Source organism: Thermobia domestica, unplaced genomic scaffold, assembly GCF_964235325.1.
Source record: "Thermobia domestica unplaced genomic scaffold, izTheDome1.hap1.1 HAP1_SCAFFOLD_264, whole genome shotgun sequence".
In the NCBI taxonomy this organism is placed as follows: Eukaryota; Metazoa; Arthropoda; class Insecta; order Zygentoma; family Lepismatidae; genus Thermobia; species Thermobia domestica.
In genome coordinates this window covers 72,493-94,637 of record NW_027655980.1, presented here as the reverse complement: position 1 = coordinate 94,637, position 22,145 = coordinate 72,493, and the positions used below count along the sequence as shown (strand labels likewise).

Here is a 22,145-nt window from a genome sequence, read left to right as displayed (position 1 = left end):
CATGGACATTATCAACTAACGATGCGGCCCATGCTGGCGTTCTGTATTCTTGAGTTGATACAAATTAATATTGAGCTCCTTCGTGGCTAAGCGGTTAGCGTGTATCCCGTTAGTATGGGAGACCCGGGATCGAAACCCGGACATCTAATGTGCGACGTTAAGCTGTAGATCCACTGCTGAAAGGGGTGATAAAGTCAGCTACACCAATCAATCAAAGAATTTTATGATAGTTCCTTTTATGTAGATAGATATTACAGTTCATTTTTTTCTTTTATTCGTGCAAATGTCTGGGATATTTTAAATCTATGTATACTCGAGACATCATTTATTTTATTTTGTTTTCGTTCATTGGTTTCTCAAACAGTGCAAACAATACATAAGCAAACTTCAATGAAATCATGAAATAATTACCCGTTGTCTAAGGATTAAAATAAACTTTCAAACCCTTGATAGGCACAAAGATTGCCTTCTACATCTAAATCAGATGACAATTGATATTGTCCAGAAATATCAAAAACGTTAACTCAGTCATATGAGCCATGGGAAGGGGAATGAATGCTCAGTCCCTTTCCCTGAACGATTTCCTGCCCCTTCCCCCCATCTGATATATAGTATTAAACCTGTTTAACACTTACAATAAACTAAAATTATTTATAATAGACTATGAACGAAAAATATTTAAAAAAGAAATAACCACCCAAAACGTTAAAATAATTAAAACAAGGGAAATTAATCATTCACTTTGTTAACGTAATTTGCGAATTTATTACTACACATTGTCTAAGTATGATCTTATCTTTCCTTCGATTTTCATTCCAAAATTAAACAAATGAATTACCGGTACCATATTTTTCATTTTGGTTTTCTTATGCATATAGTTTATTGGTTCATTTCCTACTTACGATTCTAATTTCGCGTACTATGATAATTCATGTTTCAATAAAAGTGAGGCCGCGCTCCGTGGTAAAACACACACCTCTTGTATGTGGGATCCCTGGTTCGATCCCAGCTCGTGCTAAGTAGGGCCTGTGGTGGACAAACACTGTGTAAGTGGGTTCCCCCGCTCTTTCTTAATTCTGCCATTTTATTCCTTATTATCTTATTAATCACAGTTTTTCTTAGCCTTAGTCATAATCGTGGAACTTTAAGATAGAAATTTAATTTCATTTTAGTAAGGTAACATGATGTAATTATAATATGTACGTACATGTGTGCAATCAATTATTAATACTTCTATGTCCTGGGAGAAGACTTTTGGGGGTGCTGCTTTTAGGAAATAAAACCCCGCTCTTCGCTGAAAAAACTCATGGACCACCTCTAAAGAAACCGGCTAGATACACCACTGCAGAGTTATCAAAGATGTATTTAAATGCTCGTGCTGCAACGTCAATGTGCTTGACTAAGGAAGTTTCGTTAGCATTTTAACAAAGTTACGAAAGAGAGAACAAAGAATGTCGAAATGACGGAGTGAAAGAAGTTTGCATACAATAGGAGATTTCTGTTAAAGCATAATGTAGACTGTAGACTATTAAAAAAAAAAAAAAAGAATAAATCAACATAAAAAATACACTAGCATGGCCTTCAATTAAGATATTAAGGCAAATCGGAAAAGAAAGTATACTTATAAATTTAAAAAAAAAATACTAATTATCAACACGATTGTTATTTCCAATTGGTGTTCAGGACTTTATAATTATCCACAGTTGGCTGAAGTACAGGAGCAGGCCGTTATGAGAACAGCACACTTTCTGCTTTTGGCCATGAACAAAACAAGGACAAATCGTTTCCTTATATAGGAATATAATAAACCTGGCTCTTGTGTATATATATATTCAATTGCAAAAGTTGTGCCTCACTTATGGAAACATTTTGCAAATCTTCAACTATAATTGAATGCAATGGTGTCATTTGCCCCTCCCCCATGAGGTAGATAGGTAAATATATTTTAGTCAGTAATATAATAATTTACTATCGAAGAACATAAAAATTCATTGATATTGAAGAGTCTTACCCATATCCTCCTTAAGCAAATTCTTAAATGACGCTATTAATTGATACAAATGAGGTTTTTTAGTACATCTTGACAGTATTATACAGATATTACGGGAAAATGCCGAAACAATTAAAAAAAATTAGACATATATTTATGAATAAAGAACAGCATTCTTGAGAAAATTTTATGTGCAACTTCTGATTGGTCAATGAAAAAAAAATCATAGGCCCAGATTACTGGTTATCTATATAAATCTTACGATATCTATAGCATCTATTTGCTGTTTATACGACCTAGCCCTCACAGAAGCTTGACTGGTTGCAGGCAGCTAGGTGTTGTGTTCACTTCATATCAACAAATTTGAACATTTTTCTTTTTGTTAATAAGAGGAGATAAAAATAACTGAGTAAAAAATAGAGGTGCAAGAGCTCGAAAAGAATGAAGTTTTTTCTTTTCTTTTCTTTTTGTTTTGTTTTGATAGGAACTAGACTTCTGGGCTGTCTGCATCTAAGGCCATTTAGCCCGTCACGTATATGAGGGATGACGTCCCTCGGCGAGCACACTATCCAATGAAAAGGAAGGAAGAAAGGACTGGGAAATGAAGAAAGCGACCTGGGGCATTATGTTAGGTACTATCCCGGCATTTGCCTGATGTGAAGTAGGGAAACCCAAGAAAAACTTCACTCAAATGGATAGCTTGCAATTCGACCGACTAGCCCCACCGGGAATCGAACCCGGGACAGCTCGCACCAAAGGCAAGAGCGTTAGCGACTACGCCACGCGAGGTCACAAAATAACAGTATGTTCTACCTTTGTTTTCCCATTATAACACAAAGAAAACACTTAATTGCTGCATTCTGAAGAGAAAATCCTGGAAAAATTAAAGGATCAAAGCTAATCGGTCATTCGATAGGAAAGGAAAAGTGCAAATCGGTGGACGCAGTGGGTTTTCCAGATCCAACTAATTATTATCTATTTTATTAGATTAACGTTCAACGATAAAAATGTTTTACGAAAACGTTTAATAAAATTAGGGAAAAAATGAAATCATTAAGTTTTACGTCCCACGCTTATGCCGGTTAGGCTAAAGGAGACGGTGATGATGAGAGATGAGTGAAATGGTGGAATGAATGCAGTTTTTAAACATTTGTCCTAGCGTACGTCTTTGACATTTAATTGTGGCAGCTAAAACACGAGAGGACAAATGTTTAAAAACTCTATCTACAAATTTCTTATTTCCAAAATGTTAACACGATATAACAGTAAAGAAAGAAGGAATTTTGTAAACAATGGCTGTTAAATTAACATTGTAAACTAAACTCTGCAAAGCTCAGGGTAAAAGATTTCCTGAATGAAGAACGAGATATAAGCGATATTTTATCGAATATAAAAGCACTTTCATATTTGTCTCGTGGCTTATGGTATTTTTTCTTGCCTGCCCGATTGAATATAGGCAGCCAGTAAAACACACGTATATCAAGATGTGTAGCCCCCAAAAGCTTACGAAGATGGTAAAGCAACCAAAATGACACTTGGGATATGGGGGCTGCATAACGTACACTTGCTGCCAACAACATTGCCAGTGCCAGTTCGAAGACCAATCAGGACATCCAGTCCCAAACTAAATATAGGACTCACAAGTACTGGATGTTGGAAATGCACTTTCTTAACTGTAGAATCCACAAACAAACAAAAGTGGTACTTGAACAAGAAAATGATTAAAAACAACCTAAAAAGTGAACATTTCTTTTCTCCTCACCTGTAAAAGGCCAGCTTTTCATTTTTTAAAAAAATATATCTCAAAAAAGCTGGCTTTTTTGCATCTCTAATAAATACTTTAAAAAGTAAATATTAACAGTGAAAACTTTTTAAAATAATGCTAGGATGCACCAAAAGGACTTTTTTGTGAGGTAAAATGAAGATTTGAGAGTAAGACTACAAGCATTGAGCTCGAGCGAACCACTTCCCCATTATGAATTTAAAAAAAGAGCGCCATCGAACGCTTTTAGTCTTTGTCCCATTGTATCATTTACACCGCACAAAGAATGTTTTTTTTTTCTAAATTTTTGTAATAACATCCCACCCCAAAAATTTACTCCTTTTTTAGTGTATTTTATAAAAGCATTGTTTGTTTATTTCATTCTTTTTAATTACAATTTTTTACTTTCTCTTTTATTCAAAGTTAATTTTGATCTTCGATCTGCAACCAACATTACTAATATAATATGGAAAGTTGTATAACATTTCAGGATAGTATGATGCACCGACTGATATGTTTTCCTTTTTTCATTAGGATTTACTTTGAGTTACGGGTGATGCTAATATATTTATCCCAGAGAGTCATTTTGCTTCTGGCTCTTTGAATTGTAGATTTTCTCGGGATATTGTCTTCCTTTCGCAGATTTATCATTCTATCATTTGCAATTACTATATTACTTCTGCTCTTAAATCATTTATCAACTCTAACGATATTGCTTACTTAACTTCATCAATTTATAGTTCAAGAAGGAAAATAAAATGAAATGAAATATTATGAAATCGCACAGTTATGTCATGTACGCCCAAGAGAGATGATTAAGGCAAGTAAAAGATGATGGCAAAAATTGGTGGGATGAAAGTATGGAGGGTAACAAAGAGTACACCGAGAAAACCCACAGACACCCAGTGCCGGTCTGGAGCAATCACGGGCCCTCGGCTAAAGTTGGTTGTGGGCCCCCTGATCGAGAAACTTTTCACAGCGTATCTTCGGTACTTACAACAATGATTAAAGGTTTGTTTATGAAAAAAATGTTTCTGAAATATTTTAAATCTATTTATGTTACAATAAATGACAAGGTAAAACATACTTAAGCAATAAAACGTAGATACAAATAATGATATACGTTTCTGCGTCAGTTCAGCATCGTACTATATGATGTAATGAGGCTATGAGTGAAATAAAGAGAACTGTGTTGATATGGCAAAATTATGCGAAACCCATATAGTTATAAACAATTTTTTTATTCTATGAGAACTAATTACAAATATTTAACATGTATTACAACACTTATATGACCACATAATTGTAAAAAGACGAAAATATTGGTATGCACTAACAAAGTGAAGCTTATTCTAGTTTTATATTAATACAAACAGGCAAATTATTGATTACTACTAATAAATGATTACAATATCATAAAGCACATAATTGTAAAATTGAAACTGACTCAGACACACATAGGAATTACAAAGTATCAGGAACATATCAATAAATAATTTTCTTTCAAAACTTCTCTTGTCACCGCAATTTCATCAATGACTATTTTTGTCCAAATTTATAAACAAGCCTCTCTCAACATTCATCAACATTAAAGGAGATAGTAAGTTCTCGCTTAAAGAATATCTGAGTCTGTTTTTTACAATTTTCAATTTCGAAAAAACTCGTTCACAAGTCACCTGAGTGGATGGAATGGTCATCATATATTTAAACACAGTATATAAATTACTAAATAATACAGACCGTTACGATAGTTCATAGAGAATGGGAAATGCACATGAGAGACATCTGAAACATTTCCCTTTAGTACCACATTGAGTTTCAGACTTTTTTATCTTCAGATTCTTCTTCAGATGTCGCACTTTCATCTGAATCACTATCACGTCATTACTTGTAATTCTCACAAATTTACACACTTCTTTCTCTTCTGGTTCTTCAGACTTGTCACTAAAATCTGCACTCAAATTACGATACTGGCTTACAAACTGTTTCAGTTCTAACAACAAGTCATATTCACGTTTGCTAATTGAGAAACAGTTTGCAAGCAATCATCTGGAAAATCTTCTACCCAGGGGTGTAGCCAAGGGGGGGGGCATTGGGGCCGGGCCCCCCAAATTGTTTCCTGGCCCCCCAAATGACCAGCTTTTAAAACATCATAGTAAAATTATCTCGCTTCATTCATTTAAAAGTAACAAATTTTATTGACAATTAATAATTTATGGTAAAATAGTAAGGAGAAATATTATTTTTTTCCATATCGATCGAAAAATAATATAGTATCTCTTCCTTATACCGATCGAAAAATAGGATACTTTTTTTTGTGACAGCAGATTACACAATTTACTGCGATTTATATGCTTTAACAAGTATGTTTTTATATGCTTTAACAAGTGTTTTAAAAGACATAGAGGATGGAAAATTTGGTGAGAAACAATGCTTTTATTCAATTTGGATGTCATTCGCTCTCTCTTTTATTTCTACTCAGTGTAATAAAATATATTTTTTTTTATAGTCACGAATAATAAACATTTTTTGTCAGGAAACCGTAAAGAAATTAAGTGAAATTTCAAAGAAAATCCATCTTCTGTAGATAGGTTCTGTATACAAGGTCTTAAATTTAAAGGTAACCAAGAAAACTTTTGTTGCTTTTTCACCCACCACCTTCGAACATTGATATGTCACCTAACCTGGAATATCAAAAATAGTCCCCATCAGCATCGACGACCTTCTGGAAACGTTCTGGAAGGCCATGGAATCCATCGCGGTAGAACTTGGTGGGCCGTGAAACGAAGAAGGTATCAAGTGCATTTTGGACTTTTACTAGGGATTTCAACTGGCGGCCTCTAAGGTGATTGTTCAAAGAATGGAACAGATGATAATCGGACGGTGCAATACCCGGGGAATATAGTGGTTGCAATATTGTTTCCCATCCAAGGCGGAAAATGGTGTCCTGAGTCATCTTAACCACGTGGGACTTAGCGTTGTCCCATAAACGAGGACCCATTTGCAATTCAGAAGCGATGGCTCCAGAGTTTTGAGTTTTTGTTGAGCACAGCTCAACTGCTGACACTACACAGTTGCATTTATACTCTGACCAGCTGGTAGCAGTTCCCGATGCACGATGCACCAAACACAGAGAAGGACCTTATTCTGGTACAGTGCTGGTTTCGGCTGTTTTGAAATCGGTTCATGGGATGCTAACCAATGATGACGGCGCCGTGGAGCTTCGTATAGGACACACTTTTTATCACATGTCAACGCCCTGTCCAGAAATGGCTCCGAAACAGTAAATAAACACAGGCAACTGCCGCGTTTCCTTCTGGCCCGGAGTCAAAATATGTGAGACCCATTGACCCAACTTGTAGTGCTTCACAAATTGATGGATGTGCTGCCGAATGGTTTCTCCACACACTGAATTGTAGTCCCAGTTCCTCTTTGTACACGTGTTGGTCTTCCGGCACGTGATGTTTTCAGGAGTTTCGTCATCGTCCTTAAACTTGTTAAACCATCGCTGCAATGTTCGCGTCGTCACGACACCCTCACCAAGGGCCTATCATATCTTCTGTCCCGCTACAGCGGCGTTTGACCTCCATTTGAACTCGTTCAGCATACATGCTCTTATGACGCTCTGTGGATGTCCCATGTTCCCTCTGTCTTTATGCAAGTTCACGGTGTGTCTGAATTGCCACAACCAGGTAGTATGTTGGATATAACCACACCAACAACTGACGTTCGCCTTATCTCCACTCGCATTCAACTCACGGTGTGAGGTCCAATTGAACACAGACTTCCACGAAAAGGGGACAGAACTTTCTTGGTTACCTTTATAGTTATGCACAAACGTATAGCGTTTGGTCCCGGGCAGTAGTTCTTGATTAAGCATAATAAAAACTATCTTGAATATAATTTATGGATAATAATAATAATAATAATAATAATAATAATAATAATAATAATAATAATAATAATAAAGCTAAAATAGTGTTTTTAGTTTTCCAGAAGAAAACCAAAATTTTCCTTTCTTTCAGTCCTCAAAAACACTAGCAGCAACACTTTTTTTTTTTGGCTTTGTACATTGTAGCTGGCCCCCCCTCATAAACGACGCCCCCCCCTACACAAACCTGCTGGCTACACCCCTGCTTCTACCTCAACTGCAACTATATCCTCGTACCTTTTTGGGTCTGACCAGGAACAATGAAGCAGTAGAGTCTTATTGGGTACAAATCGTTCTTCTATACTTTTACTTGCACAATCGAGAATGTTAAAGTATAGTGCTTTGTATTTCTGGTCATGTGACAAATTTCTAGCCTCGTCAGAAACTTGTTCACAAGGCATTTTCTTCACACCTTGAGAATTCTTTTTTCTGGAAAATCCCCTTATATATCAATTTTCCCATTCCTAAAATAAGCTTTGATGTCTTTAACCAGGGATTTACATTTGTCATGCAATCTTTTAAAATTTTTGTCACTTCTTTTTCTTCTAATTAAGTTTAATAATGCATCTACCGACTGCCAGGCCTTTGCATAGTCGAAAGACTTCCTTTGGAGAAAGATAGACACAGGAGAAGTAACTGAAAATATGTCTAGCATGACTACAGCTAGAAACAAATTTTCGAATTTGCACCACTATCTTTGAAGGGAATGCACTGTAAATTTTGTTTTGCAATCGAAATTGCCTGTTGACATACTTATCTAACAATACTGACAATAATGTAACGAATTTAGAAGATTCAACATTATCATAATGTAAATCTATTATGGATGATAGAGCTTTGTGCTTGCTCGACCACCTAATAGCACCTATTTTTTTTCTTTTTAATCGATGTAGCTTGCCCACCCAGAATGATGTTTCTTTGTAAATTTCTCCCACACGATCATTCTCTTCTATGAATTGCTTAAAAAGCAAGCGGGTTCTTCCATAAGCCCGAATAAATGTTCTGCTTGGAGGCACTTTACAGTAGAATCTGCTATAACTAAATTGAGAACGTGTCCCATGCAATGAGTGTGGGCTATATGATTTCTGGGTTTACCTTCTTCAAATGTGCTTGAAGACCATTGTAGCACCCTTTCATATTACTGGCTCCATCAAAAGAGCATGCAAGCATATTTGAAAGAAGTATATTTAACTTTTCAAGTGATGATTGTAATTGTTCAAATAGTGCTTCACCAGAGGTATCTTCTGCTATAGTTAAAACAAGAAGTCTTTCATAGATTTTACCCTGTACAACTTAACGAAAACAAACGGCTACTTGGTCCATCACTGCTATATCTTGAGTAATATCTATCATGACATTATATATTATGCTGTCTTTTAAATATTTAATAATCATATTTTGCGCCAAGGATCCTATTACTCTTATTATCTTATTTATGGAAGCTTTAGACAGGAAAGTAATTAGAAATCCTCTTCCAACTTGTGTCAATCTCTTTTCCCCCCCTTTTTTTTTCTTTTCAAATCAGCAGCTCTTTTTCTCTTATTATTCTCAATACACTGATTTACATGGGTTCGCAATATGGCATCGTATTCCGCAATAAGTAAGACTAATTCGAGAAAATTGCCATGATTTCCCTCGTTTTCGAGAGAGAATGACGCTTCTTCATTGCCCCTGTAAGCAAGCCCTTGTCTACCAATAAAAAGTGTAATTAATATCTATAAGACGTTGCATTTAAAAAAAAAAATGTTTAGTAAACTATTTCACTCGTTTTTGTCGGGAATTAATACAATGTTAATGTTAGAGAATTTTAAGAAAACCTGTGAAAAATACGAAAAGAAAGGAACAATAAATCTACAAAAATTGTCACAAAGGAAAGTGCGGCAACTGTAAAGTCAGAAGGAAAATAGTATAACAGATAAATAGTTTTCGGTACTGTATCTAGGTAATGTTATTAGAGAAGATACCGTATAAACTGTAAACTGAAAATTTAAGTTAGATAGGAAAAAATGTCATTATATCCAACTTACTTGTTTAATATTTTGGAGGCCCCTACAAGAGTGGCGCCTTAAGCTATAGCTTGTTATGTGTAAATCTGGTACTGGCTGATTTTTAAATGGTTTTCAAGCATTACATTAAACTATGTTGTTGTGTTTTAAAATTATCAGTAGTTAATTCTGTTTTTGCATTCTAAACACCTGATAATTAAGTTTTTTAAGTTTTAAATATTTATTTCCCTATGCGTCCGGGCCCTCCCAAAGGCTCTCGGGCCCTCGGCGATCGCCGAGCAGCCGACCTAGCCAGACCGGCACTGCAGACACCATGTTGTCCACCCAAACTTACTTGGCCGGGATCGAACCATGGACTTCATGCACAGCTCAAAAAGGGCTACACCTAGCCAGAGGATTTTAAGTTAGAACATCGGCTTACCATACCCGTTCTGGATCGGAGTTTGCGGTCTCTTAGTTCAAGTTGCCTTCTAACAACTGTCTCATAATGCAGACGCGACACAGCAAATTCCATTAAAATCATCATTATAGATATACTAGCAGCGTTCACCCCGCTTCGCTGCGGTCACCCCGGAACGCAATAAACTTTGTTACTTAGATAATTTTTACTTTTTCGCTTTCAAGTGATATGATAAAAACCATAGAAGATTGCAGTAAATCTTAACATTATATCGCCTGTCATTTATGTTAACCCGCCCCGCTTCGCTGCGGTCATCCCGGTGCTGGCATATTGTAAAAGTGTCTGTAAAAATAAGCAAATCAATTAAAAAATTTTAAACAGAAGATTCAAGCTATTTTCCGCTCTATATCGCCTGTCATTTATGTTAACCCGCCGAGTGACACGGTCATGCGGGTTGCATATAAATACGTTTATTTTTACCTATGATGAACTAATAACAAAGGATTTGTACGTTATGGACACTTGAATGGTCAATTATCTCAAGACACTGGTAATTAAAAATTAAAGTGATATGATAAAAACCATCTAGGGTCCAAATCCTAATAACCCCCCAAAAATGAAAGAAATTGGTTCAGCCGTATTAGCGTGATGAGCGGACAAAGGATTTTGTACGTTCTCTTTTATATATATAGATAGATTATGCCATTACTGTCGCAAACTGAGATCATCCTCCATAGGTCTCACAGTTCTTAGCTACTTCGTCTCTTCATGTAGCACGTTTTTAATACTGTTCGTCTTCTCACTCTTTTTACTTCCACCATAACTTATATCGCGTTCTTCATGGTACAGCTCCTTGTCAGTTAACATCTCAACCAGTTTGTCTTCCTCTTTTTAATTAGTCTAAAATGGTTTTGTTCTTCCCTACTATTATTAAAATTTCTTAACTCGTTTTCGACTCAAGGTAATTTTCTTAATTCTTCTCCGAAAGCCTCCAGTCTTATTTATCCATATCTTTGGGTAGTGTCCATTTTCCTGTCCAACAGAGTGCAATACTCCACATGAAACATTTTATGAATCTTTTTCTTAACTTTTTTATTCAAGTATTTACAAAATAGACTTTTCTTCTTAAATGCTCTTCGTAATTCTTATCCTTTCATTTATTTCGCACTTCATGCCCTTACTAATAATATTACGTAAGGCCCTAACCTACGTATGGTCCGAGTCTATGCCCCTAATCTCGCTGCTGTAGAAAAAGGCAATAAATAAACACAGGAAACCGATCGCCTGTTCCATTTTATCCTCCTACTTCTATATTTAATACCGACAGTTTCGTTCCGATCACCATTACTTCTGTTTTCTCTAGCATTTATTTTTATTTGTCACTAGCAGCGTTCACCCCGCTTCGCTGCGGTCACCCTGGAACGCAATAAACTTTGTTACTTAGATAATTTTTACTTTTTCGCTTTCAAGTGATATGATAAAAACCATAGAAGAATGTTAACATTATATCGCCTGTCATTTATGTTAACCCGCCGAGTGACACGGTCATGTGGGTTGCATATAAATACGGTTAGATTTAGCTATGATGAGCTAACAAAGGATTTGTACGTTATGGACACTTGAATGGTCAATTATCTCAAGACACTGGTAATTAAAAATTAAAGTGATATGATAAAAACCATCTAGGGTCCAAATCCTAATAACCCCCCAAAAATAAAAGAAATTGGTTCAGCCGTATTAGCGTGATGAGGTAACAAAGGATTTGTGCGTTCTTTTTTATATATATAGATAGTAAAATGCACAAAGGTCAAAGTTTTGGAAATAGGGGAGTATATATATATATATATATTTTAAAGATATCGGCGCTTAGAAAAAATGTAGGTATGTATGAACTATTATCTTAAATTACTGCCTAGAACGTATATATATATATATATATATATATATATTTTTGTAAATATGTATTCTATGAAGTAATCATTTAAATATCTTTTTAAAACATTTAATTAGTTTACCGTAATGACTTAATGTCCCGGAGGGATCAAATATCCCCCGGAGTTAAAAAAATTTCCTCAGGGCATACATATCTTCGATCGTGCTCAACGTAGGTTGTCAGTATTTTCGTAGTACTATCGTCCCTCCCCGTTTATTGAAAGTCCCCCCCCCAAAACTTGAAGAAAACCTTCTGAAATCGCCACTAATTGGTTATTTCATGCCATCCAATAGGGTATGCTAAATCTTAAAAATGTCACACTACTATACAAAAAGCTCTAAAGACGACAAGATTTTTGTAGTTAAGACCTACATAATCACCCATACTCCATTATCAGTTTCAAAAAGGATAATCACGTGACACTGACATTCCTTCTAACGGTAAATACGTACACTATAAAAGGAAACAAGAAAGAAAAAAGAAAAAATAAGTAGAAACAAGTATTTCTAGGCTAACTTCGAAAGAAGATTAGCAATTTTTTTCTTGCTCTTTAATGTCAAGTCGGAACAATTACTACGGAGGCCATAGTAATATTACAAGCAGTTACATATCCAGTACACACACAGACAAGGCAAGACTGGTCGTAATGCAATGAAATTGAACAAACGTGGGCCGTTACCAACACATTCCGTGCGTATGACGTGTAACCTCATGATGGCTCTTTAACCTTGGCCAGTTTCCCCCTTATACTTTCTCGCTCTGAATTTCACGTTTTTCCGTTCCTCCCGCAATTGTAGCTATGAAATTACATGATAATGTAATTGCAAATACCAGGCGCCATATGAATTAATTGAAGGAATTGCTACTATGCTATAGCTGCACATGTATAGTGGTGGTGGCCCCTCTTAACTATTGCTAATTCAGCACAAATTAAGGTTGAGGCTAACCGGATGTATTCAATTGCAGGGTACTTGAGATTCGCAACTCGTTTAACTGCTCAGATAAGCCCATTGTTTGGGAATATTTACGTAATTACTTATCCGCCCATCAAATTCTATGGCTTTAGGTGATGCTAAAGTAATATAATACAGTGAAACTTTAAGCTGACCACTACAAGATTTTTTTTTTGGGGGGGGGGAGTTCTGGAACGTGATTACAGTTCCCTCAGAGCAATGTACTTTATATAAATCCCTCTACGATAACCTCTGTTTCCTGTCAACCGTTAACCAACGACTTTTGTTGAAAAAACAAACAAACAAACAAAAAAGATTGTTCACTCTTTTAGAAAACCCAACACAAGGATGTTATAAAATAGAGGATCTGCCCATGTGCATCTTCAATCTATTACCTCAATGACGCCAAAAACAACCGAACATCGGCACAACAACCGAGTCTGATTGGCTACTCGACTTTCCGCCATGAATGTTGGCTTAAAACATTACTATCTTATTGGCGCGGAGCGCGCAGAATAGGGGTGGCGAAACTTTGACGCATGGCTTTACGATTTGGTTGTATAAGCAGATCCTCTATTTCTCTATTTTATAACATCCTTGACCCAACACCGGTTTTAAAAACTTTAAAAAAGAACATTTTAAAAACTGGCACGGTTTTCGATTAAACCGGTTTCGTTCGACAAACGCTGGTTCGGGGACACTGAATTGTAATTTGAAAACCGCTCTTAAGGATTTTCGTGAAATTTGCTAGAAGTACTTTCTTCGGTTCGATAAAACAATTTTACTTACTCCTCGGATTTGTAAAAAGCAATTACGGGAGTCTACGCGAAAATTTACAGCTGCAGAAATAAAAGCTGCCATTAATCCTAAACTGTACCAAAAGGGAAGGGAGAAAAACAAAGAAAGCTAAATCAGTTTTATCAGATTAAGGAATAAGTTTTTTTTTCTTGAACCAGATTACAATACTTTCATACAGTGGCGGATCTAGAAGATAAAAACTCGGGGGGCAGCCAGAACTATCATAGGCATATCATAAGTTTATAGTAAACTTTCAAAAGTATATAAATAATACCTTAATTTTTTTGTCACTCAAATAACTGAGTGAGGGCTAGGCCCCCGGCCCTGGCCTAGATCCGCCACTGGTTTCATACAACATAACTGTTCGGGGCTAAATTCGGTAATCTAGACATCCAACTCTGCTGTAAGCGACACCATGTGTGTCATAACACGTCCCTGAAACGTGCTCTATGCAAGCGAGTAATAGCAGAGTTTTGTTTCAGTATTTTTAAACGTGCTGTTAGTAACAAGTGGCTATAGCCATGCAGGCCTGCTTTGCTGCCCAAGGTGGCCATTTTCAATAATAAGCATACACCAGCTACTTATGTAACTCCACTGAGTCTAATAAATACGTGAATTATACAATCTACATTAACAGGAAGTACTGTATCATCTTTTATATAGAGTTTGTACGAGTGACAATCGTCCCTTTTTCCATCGCACCCTACCAAAAATTCTAGTACTCCACTCCCTCAAAAGAAGCACTTTTCTTAACTTCAGTGGTTCTAACTACAGTAAAGCTGTGCGATATCCGGATTTGGATATCGAAAAGCGAAATCAATGAAATATCGAAACATCATCGATATATCGAAAACATCGAAATATTCATATTATATTGGTCAGTCAAATATTAAGATCGATATTTGACTTCAAAAAATATAGATCGATACATCGAAATATTAAACAGTCCTCCCCAGATATGTTCCTGATTAATTTGGGGGGGGGGTTATATAAATTACAGTTATCAGTAGCGGCTCCTGAGGGAAGAAGTTACATCGGTAATTTTTGGCAAATATACTGTTATCGTAGGAATTAGGACTGCAGATAATTTTACTTCCTTTAGCTCCAGGTATCATCGCAAATTTGACCGATGTGACTTCCCTCAAGAGTTGCTATTGGTTTTTATACAATGTTTGGGCCCTAACTGGTTTAAATGTTTGACGCACTTTGCGTCATTATCCTCTACCTATAAACACTCCTCAATTTGCATACAGGAGACGTTATTTTCTTTTGCTGATGATTGTATTGTATATTCACATACTGTATATTACGTCTCAAGATTTACCGATAAGCGTAAAAAAATGAAATCGAGATCTTTCAGTTTAACGTCGTACGATTATGCTACGGAAGACTATGACTAAGGCAAGTGAATGATGGAAGAATTGATAGAATGAGAATATGGGAGGAAAAGAGAGTACCGTAAGAAAACCCATGAACATGATGTTGTCCACCACAATCTTACTTGGTTGGGGATCGAACCAGGAACCCAACACACCAGAAGTAAGCACTCTACCACTGAGCAACCGTGCCCCTTCCGATAGGCGATCAGAACTTTTGTTTATACTAGGTATATACAACTAGTGCTCTCAAACGGGTCGGGTCAGCTCGAGTCGTGTTACGGGTCGGGTCGGGTTGTCGGGTCAGGCTACTCGGGTCGGGATGTCGGGTCGGGTCAATCGGGTCAGCTCGGGTCGGGTTGTCGGGTCGGGTCAATCGGGTCAGCTTGGGTTGGGTTGTCGGGTCAGGTCAATCGGATCGGATCACGGGTCGGGTCACTCGGGTCAGGTCAGTCAATTCGGGTCACGGGTCGGTCTTCAACCCGACCCGACCTGACCCGTTGGGAGCACTATATACAACTAATGCTGTTGCCATCTCTTATGCGTATCTCTTTAAAAACAAGCGTAGTTTTATATATCTTTTTATAGAAATAATATTTTGTGTGCTTCTTATCAGCTTTTCGCATTGAAAGGGAACACGTAGAGCTACAAAATTTTGTACAGAAAACAAATCTTCACTAGATCCAATAGCGTGTAGAGTCATTTTGTCGATTTTCGGCTCCGGAAAGAGGGGTTTGGCGGAGGAGACAAAATGTATGAACATTCCTAACACCAGCTGAAAACTCCTTGTATGTATACAACCAACATTACATCTTGGTTATGCGGGCTTACAGCACAATCGAAGATAAACACCTGGGTAATAGAATAAGAAAATTCTGAGTCATCATTTTTCTTTAATCCAGGTTCTGAGTCAAGACCCAGCAATGATAGGTGCTTACAGCTAGTAAGTAATAAAAGTAGTCGTGGCTGCCTGATCTATGCCTAAGTCAAACTGCTTAAGCTAGAAACTTGAAATGTGGACAGTGCATAGGGATTTGTGACGTACAGTTCCACTAAGGAAGGATTTTTGGAAATTTGACGAGAAAAAGATTGCAATTATTATAAAGACAAGAAGGGACGAAAAATGCAATTATTATAAAGACAAGAAGGGAGGAAAAACGGTAAGGGTGATCCATTGAGATACGCATACGAGGTGTTCGAATTCAAGAGACACCCCGAGTTCAGCGGAATTTTACACGAAAAACAGCACACGAAGCGCAAAACATTGCTCCTAGACAAGGTCATGTTCTAACCCTAATGTAAAAGTTGTGTGTCTACGTTTAGAATCAATATGGAAGGGAAGAGGTCAGAGGCGGATCTAGATGGCAAAAACTGGGGGAGGGAGAACCCAGAATATGATAGGTATATCATGAGTTCACTATAAAACCTTCAAAAATATATAAATAATAGCTTTAATTATTTTTGTCACTCAAAAAGCTGGGAAGAGCCTAGCCCCCCCCCCCCCCGGCCTCGGGCTAGATCCGACGCTGGAAGAGGTACTCTTACAAACCAAGTGTTAAACATGAAAAATGAATGAATAATGAATTACATACTACTTACCACTTTCGACAGCCGCTTCCGAGTTACTTTTATCCTTATTATTATTATGAAAGGCTCTGGGCAAAGAAAGAGATTTTAACTCACCTGTAAACAGAAACAAAAAATACAGAATTAGTTATAAATTATTCACTTATTACATTATTTTTTTAAAAAATGATCAATTATCAACCAAAAAAGGAAAGTACTAGTTTAATGTTTCACATTTATACCCTTTATGCCCATTATGAAAGAATTGGTGGAATGAAAATGGAGGCGGAAAGATAGAACCTACAGGTACGAAGTTGTCCTCCACACACTCACTTGGCTTGGAATCGAACCCGGGATTTCTTACATCAGAAGTAGGCTCGCTCTACCACTATAGGTAATTTTCACTGTGGCCCTAGATCTACTTGTGTACCTTCTTTCAATTCTGAAATTTCCATGAATACAAAAGAAACTTATTTTTGATTTTGTGCTGTTGCCCTCTCTAAGCTTTCTTCAGCTAATTCCTAACACATCAATGAAAGCAAAATTTTACACGAGCTAAAATTTATATATATTTTTTATCGTTTCAAGTTTTTTCCCCTTTAACGTGGGATCCAGCGAATCACGTGAGTTTCCACTGATGATCGAAAAATGGGATTACAGAACAAAAACCATCTGTGCCAGCCATTTAACTATTTGAGATCTTGGTATACATCACAAATCAGGACGATTTAAAATCCACAATGTTGTTTAAATTCACAAGTAAAACGCGTATCAAAGTAGGTAATATTTTCCTTCCTCCTTCTTCTTCTTCGTTAAAATCTGGTATTGAATCAGTGATAAATAAAATTGAACCCAAATGTAAACAACCAAATGTGTATTTTACTCACCTTCAATAACTGAATGATAGAAATAATAATTTAAGTGATGGCGCACGTAGTGACATCTATTGTGTGACTGTTTACTTTTAAGAATCAGCGTGACGCAATGAGGATTCTCACTTATTTAAATAATTCTCAATGTACCCCTAGTCATTCTACAATTACCATTACACGTCCCTTAAGCGCGGCTGTATAACATTCAAGGATAATGGCGACACAAAAGTTTTTGTACAGTCAGCGACAAAAGTTCTTCCTGATTGATTAAATTAGTTTCATAACTTGAGAAAGGAAGGACAATTTGAGTACAGTTTTCAGTAAATGAAAAATAATGTAATTTTCTGCACGTTCCAGCCGTATCGCCGTTATTTCCAAAATAAATTCTACCAAATGGAAAGAACTTTTGTCACTGATGAACTATGAATAGGATCAGAATAAAGAACTGTCTGCAGAGCAAACAGTCCGATTCTAACCAAAAACCCTGCTTATTCATGCGAACGATTTGCTTCTCACATGTAATGTATAACACTCGATTTATATCTTTTTGTTTAGTTGGATAGTGTGTGTTTACGTTTACCTTACTGTTTTATCCATAACATTCGCTACCTCTCGCAAAAATCTGGTTCTTCATTAAAATAAATAAATAAATAAATAAATAAAATAAACATAAAAGATTCCTTAATGTGCATAATTTCCAACTATAGTCGTGGTTTTTGTAAAAATAAAGTTTATTTTCACTGAAACTGTCAGTCACGCTCTGGTTGCTAATATATTGCGTACAAACAGATATTAAGAAATCACGTAATCAAGGCATATCTAATTAGTAAGAACACTATAATTTGCACTAAATTATTCACCTGGGCTCTTTTAGTTTGCAGTAATCACGCAATTCAGTAATTTTTGAGGTTTACAACTCAATAACGTATTTCATTTTAAGAAAAAGGAAAGATAACGAAAAATCTTGCAAAATGAACAATGTAAGCAAGCATCTATATAAAGGAGTGATGCTCTTGCGGGGACGAAACCCAGAGGGGGACGAAATTCTCCCCCGAGCTCAACCTCGGTTACCAACATTTTTAGTGTACAATCACTACTATAATCTGCGGGAGAAATCTAAAATCAACATTGTCTCCATGTGATTATTAGATGCTTTGAAATAATTTGCAAGAAATATACAGAAAGCAATTCCGGTATGACGAGATAGAGCACAGATAAGGGCTGTCAGATATCCGAATTTATCGATGAAATACGATCAAAATTTTATATTATATATATATATATATATCGATAAAGTATTGATACTTGATAGATATAGTGAAGCATCAAAAATTATCGAAAATTGAAATATTACAAATACCGAATAACAAATATAAACTCGAAACATCGAATAACGAAAATATCGAAAAAAATGAAAGATCAAAAACATCGGATAACGAAAAACATCGAACAATGGAAAAAACTGAAAATCGAAATAGCAAAAACATGGAATTTCAAAGATGCCGAAATATCGATCAGTAATATTTTATGATATCAATATTTAAAATATTATACAGTGTTAGTTTAGAATTACTATGCGTATGTACACACAAGCAGGGTAACTCAATACCCTGGAATATTATAGGTTAGTTGTACCGGTATTATAAAAAAATTTAAGCAACAACAGCAATACTAGATTTTGTTTGTATTGGTAATGAAGTGTTTTCTTTTTTCTATTTAGACAAGAGCATTTAGTCACAAAAATAAATTCAGTACACTTATCCAAATAGTATTATATTCTTAGTCATACTTTATGTTATAGAGTTCATGAAAACAATAATGGAAAGGAAACCTTACTTGGTTAAAAATAAGTGAATTGGTGAAAGTAAAAGTTGGGAATCAGTGGCGTAGTGAAAACAAAATCAATTTGAGGAAGGGAGGGAGATGAAGGAATAAGGCTTCTACCAGGGCAATGGTTTCCAAATGTGAGGGTGACCTCTTGCAACGAGTGCCGTGAAAGCAGAGCAAGAAGAGCGGGTTGTAGCATATAGGTTAAATAAGATAGTGACAAATATTTATCCAACGGATCTTCATATGAAATCGAACCCAAGAGCAGGTGTATCAAAGCCACTGGAGGCTGACGAGACGTCTTGGACTTGCCGAGATACTCCCGGTTTTCCGGTATTCCAAGAACATTTTTTTCGAGACATCTAATATTGTGGTTTTTAAAAATGGTCACTTTGCTCGAAAATCGTCAATAGTTTAAGAGCCTGCCTTACTAAAAATAATACAAAATTTACCATTTTTCTTTAGCTTGTTTTTCATAAGTGAAAGGAGATAATGAAATGCAATTTATCACAATCATAGATAATGTTATTCTACAACAGAAAATATGAACCGGAAGAATGTTCAGTGTTGCCAGAATAACAACGCCCTTAAAATCTAAGTTAAGGCAGCGAGTAGAGGAACGAATTCAACTGCAATTGGTTACGTATCATGTTGCTTTAGTCTCCTGTGAATTACTTTTTAAATAACATTATTATTTAGTTTCAATAACTGTAGGTTAAAACTATTTTGTTTACTACACACAAAATAAAACTATTATTTAAAAAGTAGTTCAAAGAAAACCAAAACAACATGATACGTAGCCAAATGCAGTTGAGATTGTTCCTCTAGTCGCTGTCTTAACTTTAAAACATTAAGTCTTAACTTGTTTTTCTGGGAACACCGTGATTTCTATGAATGGCAACACTGAAAACTCTTCAGGTTCATATTTTATATTGTAGAATCACACTACCTATGATTGTGATAAATTGCATTTCACTATCTCCTTTCACTTATAAATAAACAAGCATAGGAAAAATTGTAAATTTTGTATTTTGTATTACGTCAGGCTCTTAACACGCAAAATTCGAAAACGACACGGGAAATATATTGTTTTTTTTTTTTTTTTTTCAATTCGAGATGAGACGAGAAACATCACAATATGCTGTTATATCATGTTCTTTGGAGACTCCTTATGATGCGGAAGGATTCTGATAACTTGTAAATTAGTTTAAGAAATAACAAGGAATACATTTTGTACGTCAATTTAGAAAACGAGATACAGAAAGTTTTCAGAGAATCGAGACGAGACGAAATGAGACTATAAAAGTTACAACACGAGGAAAATCTCATCTCGTGGGCAACACTAATTTCTAATGACGAGCGTTTCATATTTATCTAATTGATAAAAGGCTAAAAGGAAAGTAGGACAATTTAAAATCATACAGGCCTATATCATACAATGTGTAATAAAAATATAACCAAAGTAAGTAGTACGTAGCCTATGTATAGACCTATATGTTACGTACCTAAGCAGTGGCGTATTTAGGGGGACTATCGGGCTCAAGTTGTCCCCCCGAAATAAATAAATAAATATATATATATATATATATATATATATATATATATATATATATATATATATATATATATATATATATATATATATATATATATATATATATATATATATATGTTTTTCGCATTCTATGTATAACAATTATTATTCTTACCATTTCTAAGAATTTTATTGACTTTCCATTTTCTTATGCTCTTGGTTCAGTGTTAGTCGAATTTCATTCTATGTAACAACTGCGTTCTTTTTTTCTTTCTTTCGTCCATTCTACTCTTCTGTTTCTTTTTCTTAGTTGTTACTTTCTTTCGTTACTCTTATCATACTTTCGACTGCTGTTAGTTGTGATTCAAGTCGGCCGTCGCCAGTAACACCAAAACTAAGAGGAGCTGATAAGAAGCGAAACTACTGTTCCACACCAACTTCCACGGATATTAACATAACGGGACTTTAGTTATTATAGCAAAGGAATATTTACATCGTTTAGTTATAAAGAAAGGTAAATGTTTGAACTAAAGAAAGTCAAGAGGAGAGGGGAATAAGTAGCCCGGGAAATCAGGCAGGCCAAGATGATGGTTCATTTTTCTTCTTTGAGTAGAATAAAAGGTTAGATTCGCTGCTAAATTTTTGTGTCATATCACATAACATTTAACAGTCTGCAATTCTTGCCATTAAAACTGCAATCAGTATATTTCAGCTTCAACTTGTCTCAACATTTTGTTTCAGCTAAAAACATATACAGATAAAACTGAATCCAGTTTTTTTTTTTTTTTTTTTTTCTAAAATGAAATCAGTTAAGTTCAAATAAGATTACAAATATTCAACGTGTGTTTGCAGAAGCGTCATTTCAGATTTGTCTGTGGGGGGAGGGGGTACGATCCTCCACCGACATACGAGTTTCATGTTTTTTCCTAATATATTAGTAGACAATCCATTGAAATATATTTAATTCTTAAACTCAGGTGGGCAATTACCCCCTGCTACCCCGTGTTGTGCATAGTCCCCACCCACCCGAAACAAAATCCTATACATCACTGTACCTAAATAATACCTGTCTACCTCTCATTGTTATCAAGTTTTCTCTTGTTTTGGAGGCTCTGTATAATCAGGTAGAATTCCGATAATAAACATGGAATTCAAGATAGAGTTGAGTCGGGATGTGGGACGTTTTCCCTGAAATTG

General features: G+C 35.8%; 1 protein-coding gene across 1 annotated transcript in view; it reads right to left on the bottom strand.

The window, feature by feature from the left end:
- LOC145676648 (ras GTPase-activating protein raskol-like) overlaps nucleotides 1-22,145 on the bottom strand; it is a gene marked incomplete at its 3' end in the record, with an annotated part of 247,635 nt that overhangs the window by 167,167 nt on the left and 58,323 nt on the right. The window contains 1 exon segment of the mRNA XM_081747489.1: nucleotides 16,749-16,832. Coding sequence (XP_081603615.1) covers nucleotides 16,749-16,832 — 84 coding nt within the window.